The following is a 23,928-nucleotide window of genomic DNA, read 5'->3' as shown; positions in this document are numbered from 1 at the left end:
AGACTACATAATGCCATCTCGCAGTCCCCTCCTCATGAGGGGCCTCCAGAGAGGTGGACCCATTTACCTCGACAGATAACCATTAACTCCCCCGAGACCTTTAGGCTGGACAATCTTTCCTTTTCCTGGACACGAAGGACTCTTCATATTTTCTCTTATTATCCTGATCTAACGGTTAGCTTAACAGATATGAGTGAAAGTGATACAGGTGACCCCTCTTTGGCCTCACAAATTGCGGTTCTTGGACATCACAGCAATAAGCTGAGACTGTAACCCATTGCCTTGAAAGAGAAATTTTCTGTCACAGTTGAGAGGAAGATGTCAAAATATTACACCTGAACCCCAAGACAGGTTGGTTTCCTATTTATTTGGAGATGATGACAATTAGATCACTGTCTCCTGCCCTGGTAGTCAAGACCTCAATTCTTTCATGTAGGGCATCCTCTAGCAGAGCTTATAGCACCTGGTGGGAAAAGTTTGTGAAATGGTGGCCAACTAAATTGGTTAGTCCCATCTCATTTGATGTACCGTATATTTTGGAGTATCTTGTGTCGTTTTGACATTTGGTTTAAAACCCCTGGTTATACTGAGGTTCATTTATGGTTAATCATTGTGTTTGGATCATTAGGGGATCATCCATTCACCTCTTTTGGGCAGCTATTTGAAAAAACTGCCCAATTAGGCTTTCATTAGTTTCCAATTGGGTCTGTAGTTCTTTTGAGGACAATGCAGCCAGGTCAAAAGTTTTGGTTTTGAGCTTCTCACCCAGAAATTGCACTGTTGTGTTATTTTGTTGCTCACAGGATTTGTGCACTTCTTGTAGGATCAGCCATATTTGATTTGGCATTCTGAGTGGGTGTCCCTTGTAACTCCCCTTTGTTTTCATTCTATAGATGCTAGCAGAGCCTCAGTTAAGCCTCTCTCTCAGCCCTTCAGGCAGTCTCAACATTTAGATATTTCCTATCGTGCAAGGACCAAGGCAAACCAATAACTAACTAGCCAAATGGAAGGATATGATGCAATCAAGCATTCATCTTACGAGGAAGTAGCCTGGAGAGAGGGCAAGCTGAAGGTCATTCCAGCTGTTCCCCACAGCTGCTTCTGAGGCATCTCAATCAAGTTCCAATTGATAGTGTATGCAAGCTGTCACATGGAGCAATCCTCAGATATTTACTAAATATTACTGTCTAGATTTAACGTCAGCACACAGATTGCTACTGACAGCTGGTGTAGGACTCCTCCACATGGGTCTCCCCCTTGCTAAATTGTGCTATTGACGTGTTCCTCTGATGTGTGGAGGATGTGGAATGCAGAAGAAAGACAGGTTACTGTTCCTTTTCCTGGACACTAAGGACTCTTCATGTGTTCTCCTATTATCCTGATCGAACGGGTAGCTTAACAGAGTGAAAGTGATACAGGTGACCCCTTTTTGGCCTCAGAAATTGTGGTTCTTGGGCATCACAGCAATAAGCTGAGACAGTAACCCATTGCCTTGAAAGAGAAATTTTCTGTCACAGTTGAGAGGGAGGTGTCAAAATATTACACTTGAACCCCAAGACAGTATCATTCTTCAAATGATGTGTATCTGCCACATACCCCAATACCGCCTGTTCATTCTTGCAGGGGTATAGCTTGGGCGGGTCAGTGGGGGGTGCGGGAGGGATTTGTTTTGAGTGGTTAGCCAGTTTCAGGTCAGAAAAAACTGATGCAATGGATTCAGGTCCTGGGACTTTATGCGACATGGGAATGAGAAACCACGTGCGACACTACCTAACCACTGATGTGCCTGTGTGTTCAGAATGTAGATCCTATCTAGCGACAGTATACTCTTGTATTTGGAGCGGGTATACAGTTCGAACAATGAAAAAGAGCCTGTCTATCTTTTTATGGCAGATAAATGAGTTGTGCAAAATGATCAATGTTAAGGTTGTGTGGTCATCGGCATTGCCCATGTTGAATTGACAGGTAGACTTACAGTCCTCATTTTAATTTTTTTATGCAATATATTGCAGGTTATTCTGGTCACGAGCGAAAAGGCAAAGGATACAATACCAGAAGAGCTTAACCTGGCACTTGTTCTGACAATATATGAAGCCAAAGGTTTGGAATTCGATGATGTTCTCCTCTATAATTTCTTCACGGATTCTGAGGTAACAGCTCAGAAATGTATTTATTGAGATGCTAGTAGTCACTGCTCTCTTTCCAGGTAGTTTTTTATTTCCCCAACCCCAGTGTGCTGGTCTCTGTTAACCAATCTGAGGTGTGAAGGAGGTTGAGTGCAAATGAATGTCTCACGTGTCCTTGTACAGTGTGTTGGAGCCTGGCATACTGTGCCCCTGCTCTGCAATTAGAAGTTTTTGTAAAAAGCTGTTGAGTTACATTTCTAAGCAGATTTTCACATCAAATCAGGATAAACATTATTCTGAATAATTCCAATGGCATTGAACTTTAAATGCAGATAAATTGGTATTACGTTCTTTCTTTAAGGAACAATGAAAGAAAGACTTTCATTTATATAGCGCCTTTCACAGCCTCAGGACAACCCAAAGCGCTTCACAGCCAATGAATTATTTTGCAATATAGAGAAAAGCAGCAGCCAATTTGTGCACAGCAAGACCCCACATACAGCAGTGAAGTAAATGGCCACATAATCTGTTTCTGGTTGAGGGATAAATGTTGGCCAGGAGAACTCCCTGCTTCTTTGAATAATACCTTGGCATCTTTTACATCCGCTTGAGAGATCAAGCAGTTTAACATCTCATCCGAAAGACGGCACCTCCGACAGTGCAGTACCCCCTCAGTACTACACTGAAGTGTCAGCCTAGATTATGTGCTTAAGGCCCTGGAGTGGGACTTGAACCCACAACCTTTTGACTCAGAGGCGAGAGTGTTACAACCATATCAAGATTGACACATACTACAGGGGGATGAAGCAACCAAATTCCATGCTACTACCAGTATGTATGTTTTAATCAGCTTTGGTTCTTGTAGGCCATGTGTGACAAAAGTTTCATATTAATCAGTAATTAATGTATCTTGAATGTGTTTTGCATAGTCATATCAATGTGTTCATACACAAGACGGAGGTGCATTTGCTGATTCTGATCATTTTTGAGACAGACATCTTCTGTTGCCTGGTATGGGGTGGATCTTTGGTGTGTGTGGTTACATTGGCCCTGATATCAGGAGTGGGGGGAGAGGGGTGGGGGGGAGAAGAGCACTGTAACGCAGGAAAAACCTGGCACAACCGGGGATGTGGATTGGCAGGGCCTCATTTAAATCACCTGCCCGACAGCCGACCAGATTGACTGCCTGGCCGATGGCCAAGAGCACAAACAAGCAGCAGGAGGCTGCAGCGGGGGACACATGGGGTAGGTCCCCGGCAGCTAGTTGGGGGGGGGGGGAATACTCAGGGCCGTGATCGGGAGAGGGGCGCCTTGCCACCATCGGGGGAGGGAGAGGCTTTCTACGCGATCGGGGGAGGGAGAGGCTCTGTACGGGGATGGGGGGAGGGAGAGGCTCTGTACGGGGATGGGGGGAGGGAGAGGCTCTGTACGGGGATGGGGGGAGGGAGAGGCTCTGTACGGGGATGGGGGGAGGGAGAGGCTCTGTACGGGGATGGGGGGAGGGAGAGGCTCTGTACGGGGATGGGGGGAGGGAGAGGCTCTGTACGGGGATGGGGGGAGGGAGAGGCTCTGTACGGGGATGGGGGGAGGGAGAGGCTCTGTACGGGGATGGGGGGAGGGAGAGGCTCTGTACGGGGATGGGGGGAGGGAGAGGCTCTGTACGGGGATGGGGGGAGGGAGAGGCTCTGTACGGGGATGGGGGGAGGGAGAGGCTCTGTACGGGGATGGGGGGAGGGAGAGGCTCTGTACGGGGATGGGGGGAGGGAGAGGCTCTGTACGGGGATGGGGAGAGGGAGAGGCTCTGTACGGGGATGGGGGGTGGCAAAGAGGCTTTGCATGGGGTCCTGCTGACATCATCGGCCTGATCTGCATATTTAAAACCAGAGTATCTAGTGATACCACTGTGTCAGCCAATGAGTTGGAGATGGCGCGGGACTTATGGCAAACATAGTCTATTTTACAGCAGACAAAGTCTAAATTGCTCAACAAACCGCAAAACAAAGTCTATTTACTCAGCAAACAGAGTCTATTTAAACAGTGCACTGCAGCAAACAATCTACAGAGTCTATTTAAAAAGAGTCTCGACGAACTAGAGAAAACAGAACTCATGACTGAAATTATAGCAACTTCTCTAAAATAAAAGCACAGTGATTTCTCCAGCAAAATGCTGAAGTGGACGATAGTTACATAATACAAATTATGTGCGTAAAATCCGTCCCAGTTACTTACAGCAGTGTGGTCCCCAGGTGTGATTGATGGGGGAATTACCCAATCATCTCCATTCTGGTCGGGAATAGTGGTGTCACTATATGCAGCCATTTAAAACAGGATCGCTTCCTTTCTGCGGGTGTCCTGCTCAATAGAGCAGGTTAATATGGGGACACGGCGGGAAGGAAGTGGGATCATTAGGGGTAAGTGATTCCCGTTATTTTAGCTGCACCCCCATCACGCCAGGTGGGGGCAGTTAAAATCAGGGCCATTGTGTCTGGATGGAACGGGTATGGAGAGCAAGCAAGGAGCGTGGGATTGGACTGGGGCGCGAGCAGGAGAGTGGGATTGGACTGGGGCGCGAGCAGGAGAGTGGGATTGGACTGGGGCGCGAGCAGGAGAGTGGGATTGGACTGGGGCGCGAGCAGGAGAGTGGGATTGGACTGGGGCGCGAGCAGGAGAGTGGGATTGGACTGGGGCGCGAGCAGGAGAGTGGGATTGGACTGGGGCGCGAGCAGGAGAGTGGGATTGGACTGGGGCGCGAGTGGGATTGGACTGGGGCGCGAGCAGGAGAGTGGGATTGGACTGGGGCGCGAGTGGGATTGGACTGGGGCGCGAGCAGGAGAGTGGGATTAGTGAATTTTCACTTTTTTGAGTGCTTTTAATTATGAATTGCCTTGAAGAATATACTAGGTTTTCTTTGCTTTTCTCTTTAGGCTGATAAGGAATGGAGGGTCATCTCTTCCTTTCAACCTTCACCTCAGTCAAAAGACAACTATGGGCCATTACTGGAGCAACCAATAGACGATACTGTTCCACAAACCAGGCCTCTTGAATTCAATGCAGAGCTGCACAAGGTAAAACTGGTTTATTGTTTTTTCTGATGTAATTTTTTGTGAAGTAGAAGGATTTACTCCAATCTATCCACAGGTGTGTGTCTGTGTGTACTATGGCTTTCCTACCTGTTGGGTAACATTTCTAACTGACCTGGTTTCTGTTTCTGTTGAAGGTGAAGGACTGCCTTCTGTATTAGTCTAGTTAATTTGTAAGACATGCCAGGCTAGGTCGCCATCCATTCATAGCCAATGGATGGAAAATCTAACCCCACAATTGTTCCTAATTCATTTAGCCTCCATATATATATTTTCATCTTTCCATGGTTGGAGAGCACTTCAAATATTTATCCACTTTTCCCTTAAAAGATGTAACCATCTCCACCTCAACTATTCTCTGTGGCAAACCATTCCTTGTTCCAAAACTCTGTGTAAAGAATTTTTTCCTAGCCTATCTGCTCATTCTCTTAAATTGATGACCTCTCGTCAGTGGCTCCTCAACCAGAGGAAATAGTCTTTCTCTGTTCACCCTATCGAAACCCTTCATAGTATTAAAAAGTTCAATTAAATCTCCTCTTTGCCTTCTCTGCTCCAGTAATAATAATCCGAGTATCTCAAATCTCTTCTCTTAATGATAGTTTCTGATCCCTGACAACATCCTGGTGGATCTGCACTGTGTTTTGGCCTTCAGTGCTCCCGTGGAAATAATACTAGTATCTTGCATCATCTGTCCCCGTTACCTTATTTTCCCACCCCTTGTATCATCGTGGTGGATCTACACTGTATGCTCTCTGTGGCTTTATTGTCTCCTGTGGATGGCGATACAAACCCAATATCCCTTACACTGACTCAACAGGTCATCCAATGGCCAACACCCTTTGTGCCAAAAAACGCACAAGCGCTACGCAAAAATGAAGTTCTACAGAAAGTTTAAAGTTTATAAAGCTTTTTATATAAATTCTAACTATGTTTGACAAATCAGCAAAACAAATGTTCTACTTGCATCTCACAGCACCTAATACTGGAGGTCTGAATGTCCACTAAAGTGATCAAGACATGTGCAAGGAGAACACTTCCCAAATGTTCATCCACCATATAAAGACTAAAAGCACTTGCAGCCCCTTCACTGTTATATTTTAAATGCTGTCCTCGTTCTAATGACATGAGCCCACAAGTAACTGCAGGTGATTTTAGTGGGCGACCACTTAACACTTAATCGGACATTCTTCTGTGTATCGTATTAAGTGGGATGTTAACCAGTATAAAATAAATGGATTAATACTGTTAAAAATAGCAGAAGAATGTGACATGAATGTGTTAAGCATTTGTCAGCAATTGTCACTGGCAGTGATTTATAGGCTTAATTGTTGTAATTAAATCCTTATGTCCCTACTATCAAACACCACAACTCCCTGGGCCCGTTGTAGTCTATAGCAAATGTGCAAATCATGCACAATCAACTGCCCTGTATATAAGTCACAGTTATGTGTTCCTCCATATCTGGCCTCTTGTACATCTGCCGCTTCCTTCACCCCACCATTGGCAGTCATGCCTTCATCCATCTAGACCCTAGGCTCTGGAATTCCCTCCCCAAACCTCTTCACTTTGCCACCTCTCTCATCTCCTTTAAGAGGCTGCTTAAAACCTACCTCTTTGACCAAGTGTTTGGTCACCTGTCCTAATGTCTCCTTCTTTGGCTTGGTGTCTGATTACACTGCTGTGAAATGCCTTGGGACGTTTTACTACGTTAAAGGCGCTATATAAATGCAAGTTGTTGTTGTAGATTCTTCTCATATCCCAATATCTTTAAATATTTTAATACGACTTTATTCAATTCTTGGTTACATGCAAACTTGAATATAGCTGCGATTCTACACATCCACGTTGCCTGTAAACAATGACTACTCCTGGCTTGTCCCAGATCTTCGTTAACTTGCTGCTATTTTTTCCTCTGGCTTCTTGCTCCCTTTGTCTCTCAAGCATTTCACACATGCTCTGCTCACATTTTGCACCCTCTTCTTGCTACATCTTGCCATCTAGGTGAAAGAAAGTTATGTAATATGTGACACGCCGTGCCTTGAGGAAAAAACATACCGATGTAGTATGGGGCAAAGTATGCTTTAAGGAGGGAGAAAGGGGTAAAAAGACTGGAAAAATAACAAAGCGGAGGCAAACTAGTGGGAGACTCGGGGAGAATAGGAGATTTTACCATGACAGTTAATCCCACAAATACAAGCCTTTGGGGGTCAGGTCAGAGCTGCGTGCAGGCTGACTGCATCCTTCAAGTAGTGGGTAATACAATTGAACTGCAGTCTGTAGCACTTCTGTACTGTTGTACATTCTTTTACTGGAATTGGCACCCATTGTGCAGGTACAAGTGATTAGTGGTTTGCGATAGACCAGCTGCGAGTCCCTCAAATTCATTTTAAAAGATGTAGCTATCTGTGGATATAAATTAAGTTTCTTTATTTTTACTTCCCGCATCTATCGAGCCGCTCAGAAAAATGTCACGGCAAAGTGAAGAAAGCTTAAACTCAACAAGCCAGTTTAAAGTGATTTACAAACTTCAGTACCTACATTTACATATTACACCTGTTGCTAAAATCATAAAGTAACGCTGTCGCAGTTGAATAAAAGCAATGGCTAATCGACTGTGCTGTACGTGCTCAAAAGTGCATGGTCAGTGGTCAATTCTCATCAAAATGCTAATTTCTTTCTGTGCATCAGCTTCTCAATGGTGAACTGAAACAGTTGTACACAGCCTTTACGAGAGCAAGGGTGAACCTGTGGATCTTCGATGAAAATGAAGGGAAACGTGCCCCAGCCTTCAAGTACTTCATCAAAAGACAGTTTGTCAGAGTCGTCAAAACAGATGAGAACAAAGGTAGGAAAGTAGAGACTTAAAGAACAAAAAAGGAACAAAGAAACTGAAAATTTACTCTTGCTTTCAGTATTGAAACTCACCCAGGAAAGTAGTCATTACAGGCACCTGAAGACTCAAAGCTGATTCAACCAAATGTTTAACTTTACTTGTCGGAGGGGGTGGGAGGAGGAATGGAAGAGAAGCCTAAATTGAACACTACTGTGCATCACTGGAACGTTTTGTATCTGTGCACTGCAATCACTCCGTATAGCAATGTGCAGTCATGCTGGCTTCAGTTCTCAGAACATTAGTTTTCAAATGCTTCAGTGAACTCTGATGATTTAGAGACAATGCAAAAAGAAAATTCGCTACCTTATAATTTATAGATGAACATCATTAATAGAAAGCTGATGCACTAACTAAATAACTGGTCAGGAGTTTTGGTCATTTTGGGGTGATCTGTTCAGAGAGTAAAATGATAAGAAATTTTAGTCCTGCGCTGAATTGTCAGCCTAGATTATGTGCTCGGGTCCTGGAGTGGGGCTTGAACCCATGCCCTTCTGGCTCAGACGCAAGACCTCCCAACTGAGCCAAACTGATTCTATGGTGCTTAATGGTGACTTCTGCACAGTACAGAGAGGAGATGAAGCACTTCATTTATCACTGAAATGAGCAAAACATTTTGCTTTTGTTTCTTTCTATGTGATCGGATCAGTGTAATATTGCCTGGGTGCTGACCTATTTAGAGAGCAGTCGATTTGTTTTACTGGGAAAATGTTGCTTGAAATTGAGTTGAAGTAAATTTTTTTTCAGAGCTTGATGACAGCATGTTTGTTAAAACTTCCACAAAGCAAGAATGGGCAGAAAGAGGCGACTACTTTGCAAAACATCAATGTTGGACGGTGAGAGCTAAAAATTGAAGTCGAAATGTGAAACCTTGCTTATGGCTTACAAACAATTTACAAAAGTCTGGAGGAGGATTTTTCAGAATCCCATATGTCTAAGTTGAGGAGTTCATTTTTCTACAGACTATTATTGTGTGTGGTTTGTGTACTTCCCTCACTCCCGATACAAACACATCAGTTTTGGGCAACACCGATTGAAGGCATGGTGTCAAGCGAAGGAGGGAAGAATTGGCATGGATTCCTTGTCCGCTTGCACATCCACACTTGCCAAATGTAGAACGTGGTGTTGCCAGAGAACACAAAGGAATCCTTGGTTGCCGCCTGCCCTTTCAGCCAGAGCTAGGGGCCACAGTTTGGGAGGTTACTGTGTGGTGAAAGTGCACAAAAGTAAAGCAAAAGCAAACTCTTAAAGAACAGAGCCCTGAAGCCCATTCAGAAGGCTCAAGTTTGAGTCCGATCCTTGACTGAGTTCATAGTCAATTGTTCTCAATAGATGTAGTTTGTACTTCTCTTTTTATCTGCCAGATAATGTCCTTTACATAGGAACCTAGGAATTGCTACACAAAAACAGACCACGGTCAATCTAATTGGCCTTCTACCATCCTGATAGTCACATGATACAATGATAATGGGGTTGTTGACTAATCGTAACAATCAATCTCCATCACTTAGTCGACACCAGATCCAGACATGACACGAGGAAAACCCCAGTGGTGGAAAGCTTTGGGAACCATAGGTCCAAAATCACCTTTTCCCTCTCAAGCCTGCTACACTTACCACATCATATACTGTATCCCAAAATATTATTTTACAACAGCTGATTCAATCAACTCAGGGCACGAAAATCATCAAACAGTTCTTGAACTTAACTTGAACTTAATTCACTAATGCTCCTTATATTAAAGAATAGAACATACTGAACAGTCCCTGATAAAGGGCTAAATATAACTTTTCTGGACAGTAATTTCTGAGATCAGACTGGCTATATATTTAGAACAATTTTACAACACCAAGTTATAGTCCAGCAATTTTATTTTAAATTCACAAGCTTTCGGAGATTTTCTCCTTCCTCAGGTAAATGTTTCAAGATCTCCTTGAAGCCTACGCATTTATACATATTGAATAATACATGGTGTTTACAGACTGCCTCTGCAACTGCCCGTTGCCAAGGCAATCACCGTGTTCAGACAGAGAGGTGTCATCTGCAGAACCCCCGAATACACATTCAACAAAAAAACAAACAGGGAAAAAAACAGAGAAAAAAAAGGAGAAAAAAAAACAGAGAGAGAGGCAGAAACATCCGGAAGGCAGAGAGAGCCAGCAAATGACCCATTATATTAAAAACAGATAACATTTGTTCGCTGGTGGGGTAACGTGTAGCGTGACATGAACCCAAGGTCCCGGTTGAGGCCGTCCTCATGGGTGCGGAACTTGGCTATCAATTTCTGCTCGACGATTTTGCGTTGTCGTGTGTCTCGAAGGCCGCCTTGGAGTACGCTTACCCGAAGGTCGGTGGATGAATGTCCATGACTGCTGAAGTGTTCCCCGACTGGGAGGGAACCCTCCTGTTTGGCGATTGTTGCGCGGATTCTCTGCCTTCCGGATGTTTCTGCCTCTCTCTCTGTTTTTTTTTCTCCTTTTTTTTCTCTGTTTTTTTCCCTGTTTGTTTTTTTGTTGAATGTGTATTCGGGGGTTCTGCAGATGACACCTCTCTGTCTGAACACGGTGATTGCCTTGGCAACGGGCAGTTGCAGAGGCAGTCTGTAAACACCATGTATTATTCAATATGTATAAATGCGTAGGCTTCAAGGAGATCTTGAAACATTTACCTGAGGAAGGAGAAAATCTCCGAAAGCTTGTGAATTTAAAATAAAATTGCTGGACTATAACTTGGTGTTGTAAAATTGTTTACAATTGTCAACCCCAGTCCATCACCGGCATCTCCACATCATATATATTTAGATGTACATGTTCATACTCTGCCTTTCTCCTCTTCCATATCTTCTCAACTGACTGAGACCAGGTACTAACCTCCTTTGTTTCCTAACTTGATGGGAAGCTAGTAAACTGACCTCTGACCCTGTTCTAGCTCTCGTTGCAAAAATTAGCCAATAAAGCTGCCATTTAAACTGGCTATTGGAAAGCTTGTGAATTTAAAATAAAATTGCTGGACTATAACTTGGTGTTGTAAAATTGTTTACAATTGTCAACCCCAGTCCATCACCGGCATCTCCACATATTGCCCCCTAGACAGGGGTTCCCTTCAGACTAGCTCCTGCTGAGCTCAGATGAATTAACCATCCTAACATAATGACCGTGGATGGTCCACAGGAAAGTCTAAATGACTTCCATTGTCTAAACTTGAAATGGTGTGCGAGAGGCACCATGTCACAAACTGGTTTGTCTGGGTTCAATACACAATTCCTAGCACTTCTCTTCAGTGAATTTAATCCCTTGTGAGCTTTCAACATCAAGTATTCATTAAGAAATGCGAGCACAGGAGATGCAACGCCTGCCACTTCACCTCCTCCCTTCCCACCGTCCAGGGCCCCAAACACTCCTTCCAGGTGAAACAGCGATTTAGTTGTACTTCTTTCAATTTAGTATACTGTATTCGCTGCTCACAATGCGGTCTCTACATTGGGGAGACCAAACGCAGATTGGGTGATCGCTTTGCTGAACACCTCCACTCGATCTGCAAGCGTGACCCTGACCTGCCGGTGGCTTGCCATTTTAATTCCCCGTCCCACTCCCACTCTGACCTCTCTCTCCTCGGCCTCTTACACTGTTCCGATGAAGCTCAATGTAAGCTCGAGGAACAGCACCTCATCTTTCGTTGAGGCACTTTACAACCTTCCGGACTCAAAATTGATTTCAATAACTTCAGATCACAACCACTGCTCCCATTTTTTCGGTCAGCTAGTGCTGGTAATGGTTCTACTGCTGCCATTCACAGCTGCTACTGATCAATCTTTTATTTCTTAACCTGTCCCATTGCTACCTTCCTTGCATTGCACCATCATCCCTTTTGTCATTTAATCAGTCGTGCCCTGTACCCTATCTTTCCTTCCCTCCTTCCACCCCCCCACCCCCCCTTTCCCTGGCTCTGTACTGGCTCAAAAACTTTAACTCTTTTAACATCTTCCAGTTCTGACGAAAGGTCTTTGACCTGAAACGTTAACTCTTTCTTTCTCCACAGATGCTGCCCGACTTACTGAGCTTTTCTGTTTTATTTTGTTAAGAAAGGTCACTGCTGTGATAGATTTTCTTGTAATATAAAAAGGCTGCAGAAGAAAAGTTAGCAGCAACACTAAAAATATTATCTCCTTCAGTTGTCTTGGTCCTAAGCTCTGGAATTCTCTCCATAAACCTCTCCACCTCTCTCCCCTCCTTTTAAGATGTTCCTTAAAATCTACCTCTTGGTTCAAGCTTTTGATCACTTGTCCTAATGTCTCCTTATTTGGCTCAGTGTCAGTTTTTTTTGTCTGATTACACTCCTGTGAAGCGTCTTGGGACGTTTCACTATGCTAAATAAGTTTTAGAGAAATGAGACAAAACCTATCTAAGGAGATAGTATTTCCAGTGTTGAGGCAGGCAGTGCTTGGTATGTTGATGTACATGGATATTTAGTTGACTAGGAGCAGTAGAATTAATGCTACATTATAACCAGGTTTCGTATGCACTAATGATATGGTTTCTATTTTCTTTGTAAATCTTTAAATATGATTCCCTTTTAATCTTATAGGTTGCTGCCAAGTGCTACCAGAAAGGTGGGGAGGTGGAAAAAGAGAAATTTGTACTAGCTAATGACGCCGTTCTCAATGTACGGGTCAAAAAGAGAAGCCAGAGGTAAGACTCCCTCGGTGTTTTTTAGCACTTCTAATGTCCACCTTTACAATGCTGCATGGCTATTGTTTGATTTGACTTGCAACCCAATGCATTTTTGAAGCTCTGACTAATCTCAGTTGGTGAATTTAAAGTATATTAAAACGAAGCCGTTTCAAAGCAAGACTTGGAGAAAAACAACTGTAGCTCATCCAAACCCTTAAGTACTATATTGGTTCAGTTTTCTGAATGCTTGCTTCTGACACGGAGCGTCCCAGCCAGGAGCGCAGACCGGGAAACTGCAGGCACACTGCGCTTCAAGACCATCTCTGCCGTGTGTGGTTCAGGCTGCTTGGCACAGTGCAATACTGTGCCTCTCAAAGCTGTTCTGGTGCCTTTTATTTTCAGTGTGGGTCTTTAGCAGCCCTCCCACCTGCTCCTTGTGCTTCTGAGTCTTTTCCCTCTCCTCCCAGTCTCCCAACATAACTCTTTGTCCCTCTCCTGGCATACTCACGCACTGCAGTCTTTGCAATTCTCCCCTTCATAGCGAGACAGTCGAGAATGCTACTCTGAGGCAAGGCTGTCGCTCTGGACGGGAGAGAGGGAGGGGATACCAGACGTCAGATGCAAGAAGGAAACTTGGAAGCATACTAGGAGGCCAAGCAGGTCAAACTCTGAAACATATCTACCAATTTTTGGGCACAATTCTGCGTATAACAGGTATAAGCACTAGGTGGCTGATAAACCCTCCACGTTTGCTCGGTCGATGCCTTGGTGTTGTGGCACGTGGGTACCCAGCAACACTGAGCTCTCAGAGACAGTGCAGGACTTGGGAGGCAGCCTTCCTTAAAGGCCTCCTGAATTACTGGAGAGTTTCTTTTGCAAAAAAATAAGTGTTTTTACAGTAAAGGAGGACAAAGTATTTTTTTTCTCTTTCCAGGGAAATTCAGATGGAATACCTCCAACTGGCTAAGACTTACCTGGAGTGCAAGGTGCCGAAACTCTCACTGAAGTGTTTGAGGAATGCAAAGGAATACAAGCTTTGTGCAGAACTGTTCGAGAAATTAGGAAAGGCATGTGATTGCTGCATCTGTATTAGTTGTCTTGGTTTTTATAACAATCGTGGTTTTCAGACCGCCCCTCGTTTTTAACGCCACTGCTCTCATCATATAATGGATGGAACTCTTGCCTTTGACGTGAGATGGAATTTCTGTTTCCTTGCCTGCCTGATAATCGTTAGCATTGGCATGTCATGTGCAACATCCACCGCCTTTTAACATTCACTCTCCCCACCACCGGCACACCCTGGCTGCAGTGTGTACAGTCCATAGGATGCGCTGCAGTAACTCGTCAAGCCTTCTTCGGCAGCACCTCCCAAACCTGCGACCTCCAACTCCTAGAAGGACAAGGGCAGCAGGTGCATGGGAACACCATCACCTTCAAGTTCCCCTCCAATTCACACACCATTCCGACTTGGACATATATCGCCATTCCTTCATTGTCGCTGGGCTTGCTAGCGATGCCCACGTACCCAGAATGAATTTAAAAAAAAACACTGACAATTAAATGTTGCAACCTATTGTCCAGACTCATTTTCTCTTTTTCCCCTTTAATTCTAAGGTGGGAGATGCAGCCTGCATGTACAGAAAAGCTCAGTGTTTCAGACAATCTGCCAGATGCTATGAGCAACTGCACGAATTTGAATCGGCACTCAACATGCTCTGTCGTGGTGAATGGTACAACGATGCTGCTCTGGCTGTGGAAAGGTAATATTCAGACACCCGCAATCTGAGATTTGTTCCTTATGATGACAAATCATAATGTTGTACTATTGTACAGGTCTTTGGTGAGACCTCACCTGGAGTACGGCATACAATTTTGGTCTCCTTATCTAAGGAAGGATATACTTGCTTAGAGGTGGCGCAACGAAGGTTCACTACATCAATTCCTGAGATGAGAGGGTTGTCCTATGAGGAGAGGTTGAGTAGAATGGGCCTATATTCTCTGGAGTTTAGAAGAATGAGAGGTGATCTCATTGAAACATATAAGATTATGAGGGTGCTTGATAGGGTAGATGCTAAGAGGTTGTTTCCCCTGGCTGGAGAGTCTAGAACTAGGGGGCATAGTCGCAGGATAAGAGGGCAGCCATTTAAGACTGAGATGAGGAGGAATTTCTTCACACAGAGGGTCGTGAATCTTTGGAATTCTCTACCCCAGAGGGCTATGGATGCTGAGTCGTTGAATATGTTCACGGCTGAGATAAATAGATTTTTGGACTCAAGGGATATGAGGATCGGGCAGGAAAGTGGAGTTGAGGTCAGTGATCAGCCATGATCTTATTGAATGGTGGAGCAGGCTCAAGGGGTCGTATGGCCTACTCCTGCTCCTGTTTCTTATGTTCTTAAATGTATGCATTTTATTTAAGTTTTTAAAAAAAAACGATACTGCTGTAGGAATCTTATTTCTTACTATCCAACAAAAACTTTTATTTAAATTCTTGCCTTTCTTCCTCTTTTATAGTTCTCCACATGCCACAGAATTAACCCAGTCGTTCAGTGGGGCATGATGACTGACACTTAATTGAACTAGCACGCGCATCAATTGTTCATTGCCACTGAGAAGAACGATCGGATTTGAGCTGTTCCTCTGTTCTTCAGTAGAGGCAAGCAGACAGATGAGGACAGATTTACATTGTCTTTGAGGGCGCTACTGGGTTGGTAGAGGTCGGGAAGTCTAGTGGGAGGCAGTTTTGTCAAATTCCCACTGGTTTTGGACCCTGCTCTTCCGTCCGAAGCAGGCGGGAACCTCACTTGTGTATGTAAAAAGGGGGTGGGGCAGGCGCTGCACCATTTTCCAGCTCATCAGAGTGTGCGGGACACCGAGTCACCAGCAAACCTAGACATACCTTTCAGGAAGAAGCCCTGGGACAGACCTGTGGGCAGGAGGGCCTTTAAAACATACAAAATTGATGGGGCATCAAGTCTGCCCCACAGAACCACAACGCCTGAAGCATCATGATTAGGCACCATGACCACCTGCCCGCCATCAGCCATGTAATCTCCTGGGAAAGGGCCAAAGCTTTTAAAGTTAGATGAGTGCATTAGGCCTTTTTTAAAAAAAGCCCTTTTAATGTTTTTGTTTTCAGTTGGCACTTAGACTTTCATGAGCCTCTGTGGTAAAATTCTGGTTGATCTCTTAGCGGTGAGGTTTATTTCCCTCATATCTTGGGTAATCCACAAGATTCAGGCATAAGAAATGAGTTATTCCAGTTGTTCCTCTTTTTTTGGCTGAGGAAAGCACAGTTCGTGGACCTATCTACGAGCTCTCGGTATTGACCAGCCCAGCAAGATGGGCAGAGGGTCTCCTATCTTGGGTTGATTTTTGAATCTGATGCAACACCTGCCTGCTCCCAAGTCGTTGCAACTTGAGTCATTGTCTTGTGAGAGGGCCTTGTAGGATGTCCTGCAGTCTATGCTAGTGATCCTGCTGGCAACCAGGGAAGCCTTCACCTCGAAGGAGTACAGTGCACAATTCACATTTTTAGCATGTTGGGATATGGTGTGATGTTTATAAAGGCTGCTAGGTCAAGTTCATGCAGAATCCGTGTTGTTGCTGTTACTGCCGGCCTCTGGTGGAAGCAACAGTTGAGGGACGTCCCATGGTGTTTGGTTTATGAAAAATGCTGCAGCTTCTGGCCACTTTGTTCAAGTAACTGTCGTTTGGGATTCGAATTCAGTTCCATGTAAACTGATGCCTGAAACCTTTGATTCATGTGAGCTTGTGTTTCTTTCCCTTAAAATCATTACTAGGGCCCTTGATTCACCTTGCCTTATTTGACATATGGGCAGGCATTCCCTCCATCTTAATTACTTTTCCCCCGAAATTTGTTTCAGGAAATGACGTATTGTCGCTGTTGTTATGGAGGGAAACACAGCAGCTAATTTGTGCACAGCAAGGCCCCACAAAAGCATTGATATTAATGACCAGACAATCTATTTGTGATATTGGTTGAGGGATAAATGTTGGCTCGGACACTGGGAGACCTCCGCTTCTCCTCTTCAGGAAGTGCCATGGGATCTTTTATGGCCTCGGTTTAATATCTCATTCGAAAAACAGCACCTCTGGCAATGCATCACTCCCTCAGTACTGTACTGAAGTGTCATCATGGATTATATGCTCAAATCTCTGGAGTGGGACTTGAACCCACTACCATCTGACTCAGAGGCAAGAATGCTACCACTGTACCAAGGCTCAACTAGAATCATAAAAACATACAGCACAGAAGGAGGCTGTTCAACCCATCGTGCCTGTTTCTGCTCTCTGTAAGATCTACCAATTAGTCCCACACCCCTGCTCTTTCTCTGTAGCACTGCAAATTTTTCCTTTTCAAGTATATATCTAATTCCCTTTTGAAAGTTACTCTTGATTCTGCTTCCACCACCCTATCAGGCAGCGCATTCCAGATCATAACTCGCTGAGTTTTAAAAAAAATTCTCCTCATCCCCTCCCCCCGGCTTTTTTGCCAGTTCTCTTAAAATCTGTGTCCTCTTGTTATCGACCCTCCTGCCACTGGAAACAGTTTCTCCCTTTCTACTCTATCGAAACCGCTCATAATTTTGAACACCTCTATTAAATCTTCCTTTAATCTTCTATGCTCCAAGGAGAGCTATTCCAGCTTCTGTAGTCTTTCCACATAACTGAAGTCCCTCATCACTGATACCATTCTGGTAAACCTCCTCTGCACCCTCTCTGGCCTTAACATCCTTTCTAAAGGTCTAACCAGTGTTTTATAAAGGTTTATCATAACTTACTTACTTTTGTGCTCTATGCTTCTATTTATAAAGCCAAGGATCCCGTATGATTTTTTTAACAGCCTTCTCAACTTGACCTGCCACCTTCAAAGATTTGTATATGTGCACCCCCAGGTGTCTCTATCCCTACAACCCCTTTAAAATTTTACCATTTAGTTTATATTGCCTCACTTCATGTTTCCTTCCAAAATGCATCACTTTACATTTCTCTGCCTTAAATTTCATCTGCCATGCTTCTGCCCATTTCACCAGTCTGTTTATGTCCTCCTGGAGTCCGCTACTATCTTCCTTACTGTTTACTATATTTCCAAGCTTTGTGTCATCCGGAAGCTTTGAAATTATGTCCCTATACCCAAGTCCAGGTCATTAACATATATCAAAAAGGAATTAGATATATACTTGAAAAGGAAAAATTTGCAGTGCTACAAAGAAAGAGCAGGGGTGTGGGACTAATTGGTAGATCTTTCAGAGAGCAGAAACAGGCACGATGGGTTGAACAGCCTCCTTCTGTGCTGTATGTTTTTATGATTCTAGTTGAGCTTTGGTACAGTGGTAGCATTCTTGCCTCTGAGTCAGATGATAGTGGGTTCAAGTCCCACTCCAGAGACTTGAGCATATAATCCATGATGACACTTCAGTACAGTACTGAGGGAGTGATGCATTGCCGGAGGTGCTGTTTTTCGAATGAGATATTAAACCGAGGCCATAAAAGATCCCATGGCACTTCCTGAAGAGGAGAAGCGGAGGTCTCCCAGTGTCCTAGCCAACATTTATCCCTCAACCAATATCACAAATAGATTGTCTGGTCGTTAATATCAATGCTTTTGTGGGGCCTTGCTGGGCTTCAATTTTGCTAGCAAGCCTATTATGTGGTACTTTATCAAACACCTTCTGAAAGTCCATATACACAACATCAATCACGTTACCCTCATCAGTCCTCTCCGTTATTTCATCGAAGAACTGAATCACATTCGTCAGACACAATTTGCCTTTGACAAAACTATGTTGGCTGTTGTTTATTAACCCATGTTCTTCCAAGTGACAGTAATTTTGTCTCGGATTATTGTCTCCAGAAGTTTCCCCACCACCGACGTTAGGCTAACTGGCCTGTAATTGCCGGGTTGATCCCTCTCCCCTTTTTTGAACAGGAGTGTAATATTTGCAACCCTCAAGTCCTCTGACACCGCTCCCATATCCAAGGAAGATTGAAAGATTTTGGCCAGAGCCTCGGCTACTTCCACCCTTACTTCCCTCAGCAACCTAAGATGCATCCCATCTAGACAGCTACCTTGAGCACAGTCAACTGTTTTAGTACCTCCTCTTTATCTGTTTTTATCATATCCAGTTTTTCTACCACCTCCTTTACTGTAACATTGTTGTAAAATTGTTTACAATTGTCAGCCCCAGTCCATCACCGGCATCTCCACATCGTAACATTGGCAGCATCCTCCTCTTGAGTGAAGACATGAAAAGCTAGCTAAATGTTTTCTGATTTATCAGTTTTTTAAAAAATGTGCATTTGCACTTCTGCTTTGCACACAGATAATTCCCCACAGTGGAGCTACGTATTAACGTGCAAGTCTCTTTGTTTTTTAATTCTAGATATGAAGAGATACTTTGTAAAAAGAATCAGCCTGTCACAAAGCTTCCATACTCTGTGGATGAGTTCCGTTTAAAGGCTGCTGCCAAGTATCTGAGGGAGAACAAGCTCACTGAAATGATGAACCCTCTGTCTTACCTTGATCCTGAAGACCAGCTAATTTTCCTGAAGTCAAACAAGTGTTTGCCTCAAGCAGCTGAACTCCTGAAAAGCCAGGGGCGGGAGGAGGAAGCTGCCATTTTGATGCGGGAGCATGGAAAACTCCAAGAAGCAGCAAGGCTTTCAAAAAAGAAGGAATTTCAAGCTGAATGTCTTGTTGCTGCAGCGCGAGTGAGACTACTTGAAGAAAGAAAAGGAAAAGAGATTAGTGCCTCAGACAAAAAAAGTATCGAAGAAATGCTAGATGAAGCAACCACTCTCTTCAAAATCAGAAAACGAGAGTCCTCTCATATAGCAGAAGCCATGCTACTGAAAGGCCTTCTAAATGAACAGACCAATTTGATTAGAGAAGCTTTTGACATGTTTAAATATGAAAATAACAGTGCTGGAGTTGTGGAGAGCTTCTTCTTTTTACTGGAGAAAGACCCTGAGGCTTCATCAGATTTTGAGCAATCATTGACTTGTCTGGAGATGTTGGTACAGTTGGTGAAAGCTCTTAAGAATGCTCAGAACAATGCTGAAAAAGAGATGGTCAAAGCTTGCTATGCATTTTTTGGGATTTTACCAGTGGATGTTAAGTTTGGCTTAATTCCACTGTACGAAGGAGTGAGGTTTTTGCAGCTGGATTTTGACCCAAATCTACACGAGAAGATGGAAAAGCAAGGCAGCTTTTTCAAATTTGAAATAAAAGAATTTAGGATCTCGCTACAGAAGCACTTATTGCTTCGCCTTTGTGACTTTGCTGAAAAAATTAAGTCAGCGGGACAGAATGTTCCAGATGTTTGTCAAAAGTTTATCTGTGGTTTGCCCTGTAAGTCTCCCTCCTGTCAAGATCATCATAGGACTTTGAAACGGCACGAAGCAAAATATTCACTTGAAGCCAAGTTGTATCTGACCGCCCTGAATGGAATGTTGCTGGAAGCCGAACGTTTCTATCCTAAAGAGACCTTTCCAGAAGTTGAGAAAATTGGAGATATTCTCACTGGAGACCCATATGCTTTGTGCACCTCTCTGCTAAATGCTTTTTACCCAAAACATTTTCATCAGAGTGTTCTATCTAAGAACCCTCGTGCTTGCTCATCTGTCTTGGGATTAGTGAAGAAGATTAAATATCACAGCTTTAAGTCTGTACTGAGGGAATACATTTCTTCTTGTTTTGAATGTACTACAGTTCAAAAACGAAGAACATCAACAGATCTGTGGCTACAGGCCCAACAGGTTTACCTTCTAACTTGTGACTACCCCAAGAAGATTGAAGACCTGCTCTTAAAAGAAGAAAAAGCATTTGACTCTGAACGAAGGAAATGGGATAAGGGCCCAGACTTTCAAGACAAAAGCAGGAAACAAAGAGTTGCACAAGGCAAACTTGGGATGCTGCCTACCAAAACGCTACATTTATGTATTTTCAGGCTGCTAGTTACATCTATGAAGGATTTCTATGAACACTCAGACCCAGAGCAGTGCATTCACAACTTCTTCCGGTTCATGAATGTACTAGTTAAGAGATGTGTTGATCCCCTCATCCCAAGTATAGCCAACACTGTCACAGTGCTTGAATTCCAGTTTGTTTTATGTTGTTCTATCCTTATGCATCTCATGAAGAACCTTGTTGTCTGTCTCCCAAGAAGCTTTGTAGCTCTTCTTCATTACTGGAACTTCATGTTCAAAGGACAATTCAAACACAAAAAGACCAAAGACACCTTTAGCATCATAAATGAATACAAACCAAAGGATTTGCCCTGGATAATTCATAAAATGAAGCAACATTTGTCCTACTTGGTCACTGTCTTGTGTGGTGACTTCAATGTTCTTCTGGATGCCTTCAGTGATCCAGATTATACTTCATCAGGAGAGGCAGAGAGGACAGTGGTTCTGTGTCTGGTGATGTTGGTAAATGCAAGACATGTTCTGGAATCTTGGACGGAAATGGTGATCAGATGTAGCTTCAGCGAGGTGGAGAAAAATTTGAGAACAATCACCGAAGAGCATGGGTCAAAGGTTCCAGCAAGACTCATAGATCTTGTAAAAAAGGTTAATAGAGCACAAAATGTTAAAGATGTGGTGAGTGCCCTTCAGGATCTATTGAGTAAGAGAGATGATGAGTCTTTGCATGACTGTGTTTGGAAATGGGATCACCACTTTGGCCTTGGTTCAGTGCATGGTATTTATTTTCGGAACATTCATGCTGAAAGATTTACTGATGAATATCGAACAAAAATTGATGAGATTCCACTCATCCCAGAGGAAGACCATAGTGCTCCTGATGTTGCTCAGTATCTTGAAGAAAAAGATGATAGTCTCCAGGACATGGCATCTAAATTGCAGAAAGCAAACGTGAGAAGGAAATGGCAGGTTCTACTGCACGTAATTAGAGTGTGCAAATACTTGCCAACGCTCTTGACACAAGCAGTTTCAGATGCTGCTCAACAAAGGGAAGAGGTTCCCAGCAACTTCAGAGAGGCCCAAGTAGACGAGACGCAGTGCGATATTTGTGGGGCGAAATTTGCCAGAGGCCCTAAAAGCTATGCTGACCTTCACCAAGAGCAGGAATGTGAAGAGGCTGCTAACCAGATCTCAGAAAACTGTGACGAGAACGAAGATGAAGAAAGCGAAACTTTGTACCCACGCGAATGTTTTAAAACTCACATCAGCCTTGAAGAGCACAAAAAGAAAGAAGCTGCCTACAATGCTTACTTGTCTTACTTCAGAGGTTCTGTGGAGCCTGTCATGGGCAAAAGCAGAAATATGCTGCAGTGTCTTGAGGAAACGGCCACAGATCACTTGACGTCTAAAGAACTATCAAAAGTGATGTATGGAAAACTGAAGAGCTGTAATGATGCAATTGTAGCTTCAATAGACAATATCTACAACCTCAAGATCTGGGCAAAAGGTAGTGTATCTTTCTTTAGAATTGGCTACTTTTTCCCCTCATCATTCCCCTTAAAGTGGACAATGTGCATTTAACGAAAAATAAGCTGGTCTTACATCTGTGGATTTTTTTTTTCTTAAGAATGCACTTTGATTTGTAGTTTCCTAATTTATGGTTGACTGCTCAATTAAAGAATCTTAGAGTCTTACTGCACAGAAGGAGACCATTTGGCCCATTGTGCCTGTGCTGGCTCTTTGAAAGAGCTATTGAATTAGTCCCACTGCCCTGCTCTTTTCCCATAGCCCTGCAAATTTTTCCTTTTCAAGTATTTATCCAATTCACTTTTGAAAGTTACTATTGAATCTGCTTCCACCACCCTTTCAGGCAGTGCATTCCAAATCATAACAACTTGCTGCATAAAAAAAATTCTCCTCTTCTCTCCTCTGGTTCTTTTGCCAGTTATCTTAAATCTGTGTCCTCTGGTCACTGACCCTCCTGCCAGTGGAAACAGTTTCTCCTTATTTGACTAGAGAAGCTGAGATTGTTCTCCTTAGAGCAATGACGGTTATGGGGAGATTTAATAGAGGGGTTTTGACAGAATAGATAGGGAGAAGGAGGGTCAGTAACCAGAGGATACAGATTTAAGATAATTGGCAAAAAAGCCAGGGGGGAGATGAGAATTTTTTTTTACTCAGCGAGCTGTTATGGTCTGGAATGCACATAAAGCCCAGGATCTCGTATGCTTTTTTTAACATCCTTATTGACTTGTCAGAGATTTGTGTATGTGAATCCACAGGTCCCTCTGTTCCTGCACCCCCTTTTAAAATTATGCCATTTAATTTATATTGCCTCTCCTCATTCTTCCTTCCAAAATGCATCACTTCGCACTTCTCTGCATTACATTTCATCTGAATGAGTACATCGCATCTGTCTTCACAAAAGAAGAGGATAAAGTTAATGTCGTAGTAGAGGAGGAGGGAGTAGAGATATTGGATAGAATAAAAATAGATAGAAAGGAGTTGCTAAATAGGTTGGCATCACTCAAAGTTATCAAGTCACCGGGTCCAGATGGGATGCTTCCTAGGTTGCTGAGAGAAGTAGGGTGGAGCTAGCAGAAGTTTTGACCACAATCTTTCAATTCTCCTTGGATATGGGAGTGGTGCCAGAGGAATGGTGGATTGTTACATCCCTATTCAAAAAAAGGGAGAGGGATAAATCTGGTAACAGGCCAGTAAGTCTAACATCAGTGGTGGTAAAACTACTAGAGACCATTGTCAACGACAAAATGAATTCTCACTTGTTAAAGGCAAATCGTGTCTGACTAACCTGATTTGAGTTTTTTGATGAAGCATCAGAGATGAAGTTCTCTGCAGCCGCGACCGAGAGTCCTGAAGGCTGTGTTGCCTGCCCGGTGCCAGGGTTAAGGACATCTCCTCGCGGCTGGAAAAGAACTTGGACCATGAGGGGGAGAATCCAGTTGTCGTGGTCCACGTAAGAACCAATGACATAGGTAAAACTAAGAATGGGGTTCTGCATAGACAATTTGAGGAACAAATAAGCAGAACCTCAAAGGTAATAATACCTGGATTACTACCTGTGCAAATTGGTATAGGGACAAACAGATCAGAGAGTTCAATGCGTGGCTCAAAGAGTGGTGTGGGAGACAGGGGTTTCGATTCATGGGCACTGGCACCAGTACTGGGGAAGGAGGGAGCTGTTCCGTTGGGAC

At 43.6% G+C, this 23,928-nt stretch overlaps 1 protein-coding gene across 5 annotated transcripts in view; it reads left to right on the top strand.

The window, feature by feature from the left end:
* LOC137318413 (TPR and ankyrin repeat-containing protein 1-like) overlaps positions 1 to 23,928 on the top strand; it is a 99,925-nt gene that overhangs the window by 63,367 nt on the left and 12,630 nt on the right. For all 5 annotated transcript variants that reach the window (XM_067981322.1, XM_067981321.1, XM_067981320.1 and 2 more), the window contains 8 exons: positions 2,013 to 2,150; positions 5,051 to 5,191; positions 7,895 to 8,051; positions 8,844 to 8,932; positions 12,681 to 12,784; positions 13,701 to 13,833; positions 14,381 to 14,526; positions 19,174 to 22,220. In XM_067981322.1, the coding sequence (XP_067837423.1) occupies positions 2,013 to 2,150; positions 5,051 to 5,191; positions 7,895 to 8,051; positions 8,844 to 8,932; positions 12,681 to 12,784; positions 13,701 to 13,833; positions 14,381 to 14,526; positions 19,174 to 22,220 (3,955 nt within the window). The remainder of the gene's footprint in view (positions 1 to 2,012; positions 2,151 to 5,050; positions 5,192 to 7,894; positions 8,052 to 8,843; positions 8,933 to 12,680; positions 12,785 to 13,700; positions 13,834 to 14,380; positions 14,527 to 19,173; positions 22,221 to 23,928) is intronic.

Source organism: Heptranchias perlo, chromosome 3 (genome assembly GCF_035084215.1).
Source record: "Heptranchias perlo isolate sHepPer1 chromosome 3, sHepPer1.hap1, whole genome shotgun sequence".
NCBI classification, from domain to species: Eukaryota; Metazoa; Chordata; class Chondrichthyes; order Hexanchiformes; family Hexanchidae; genus Heptranchias; species Heptranchias perlo.
This window is presented reverse-complemented; position numbering and strand designations above follow the sequence as displayed.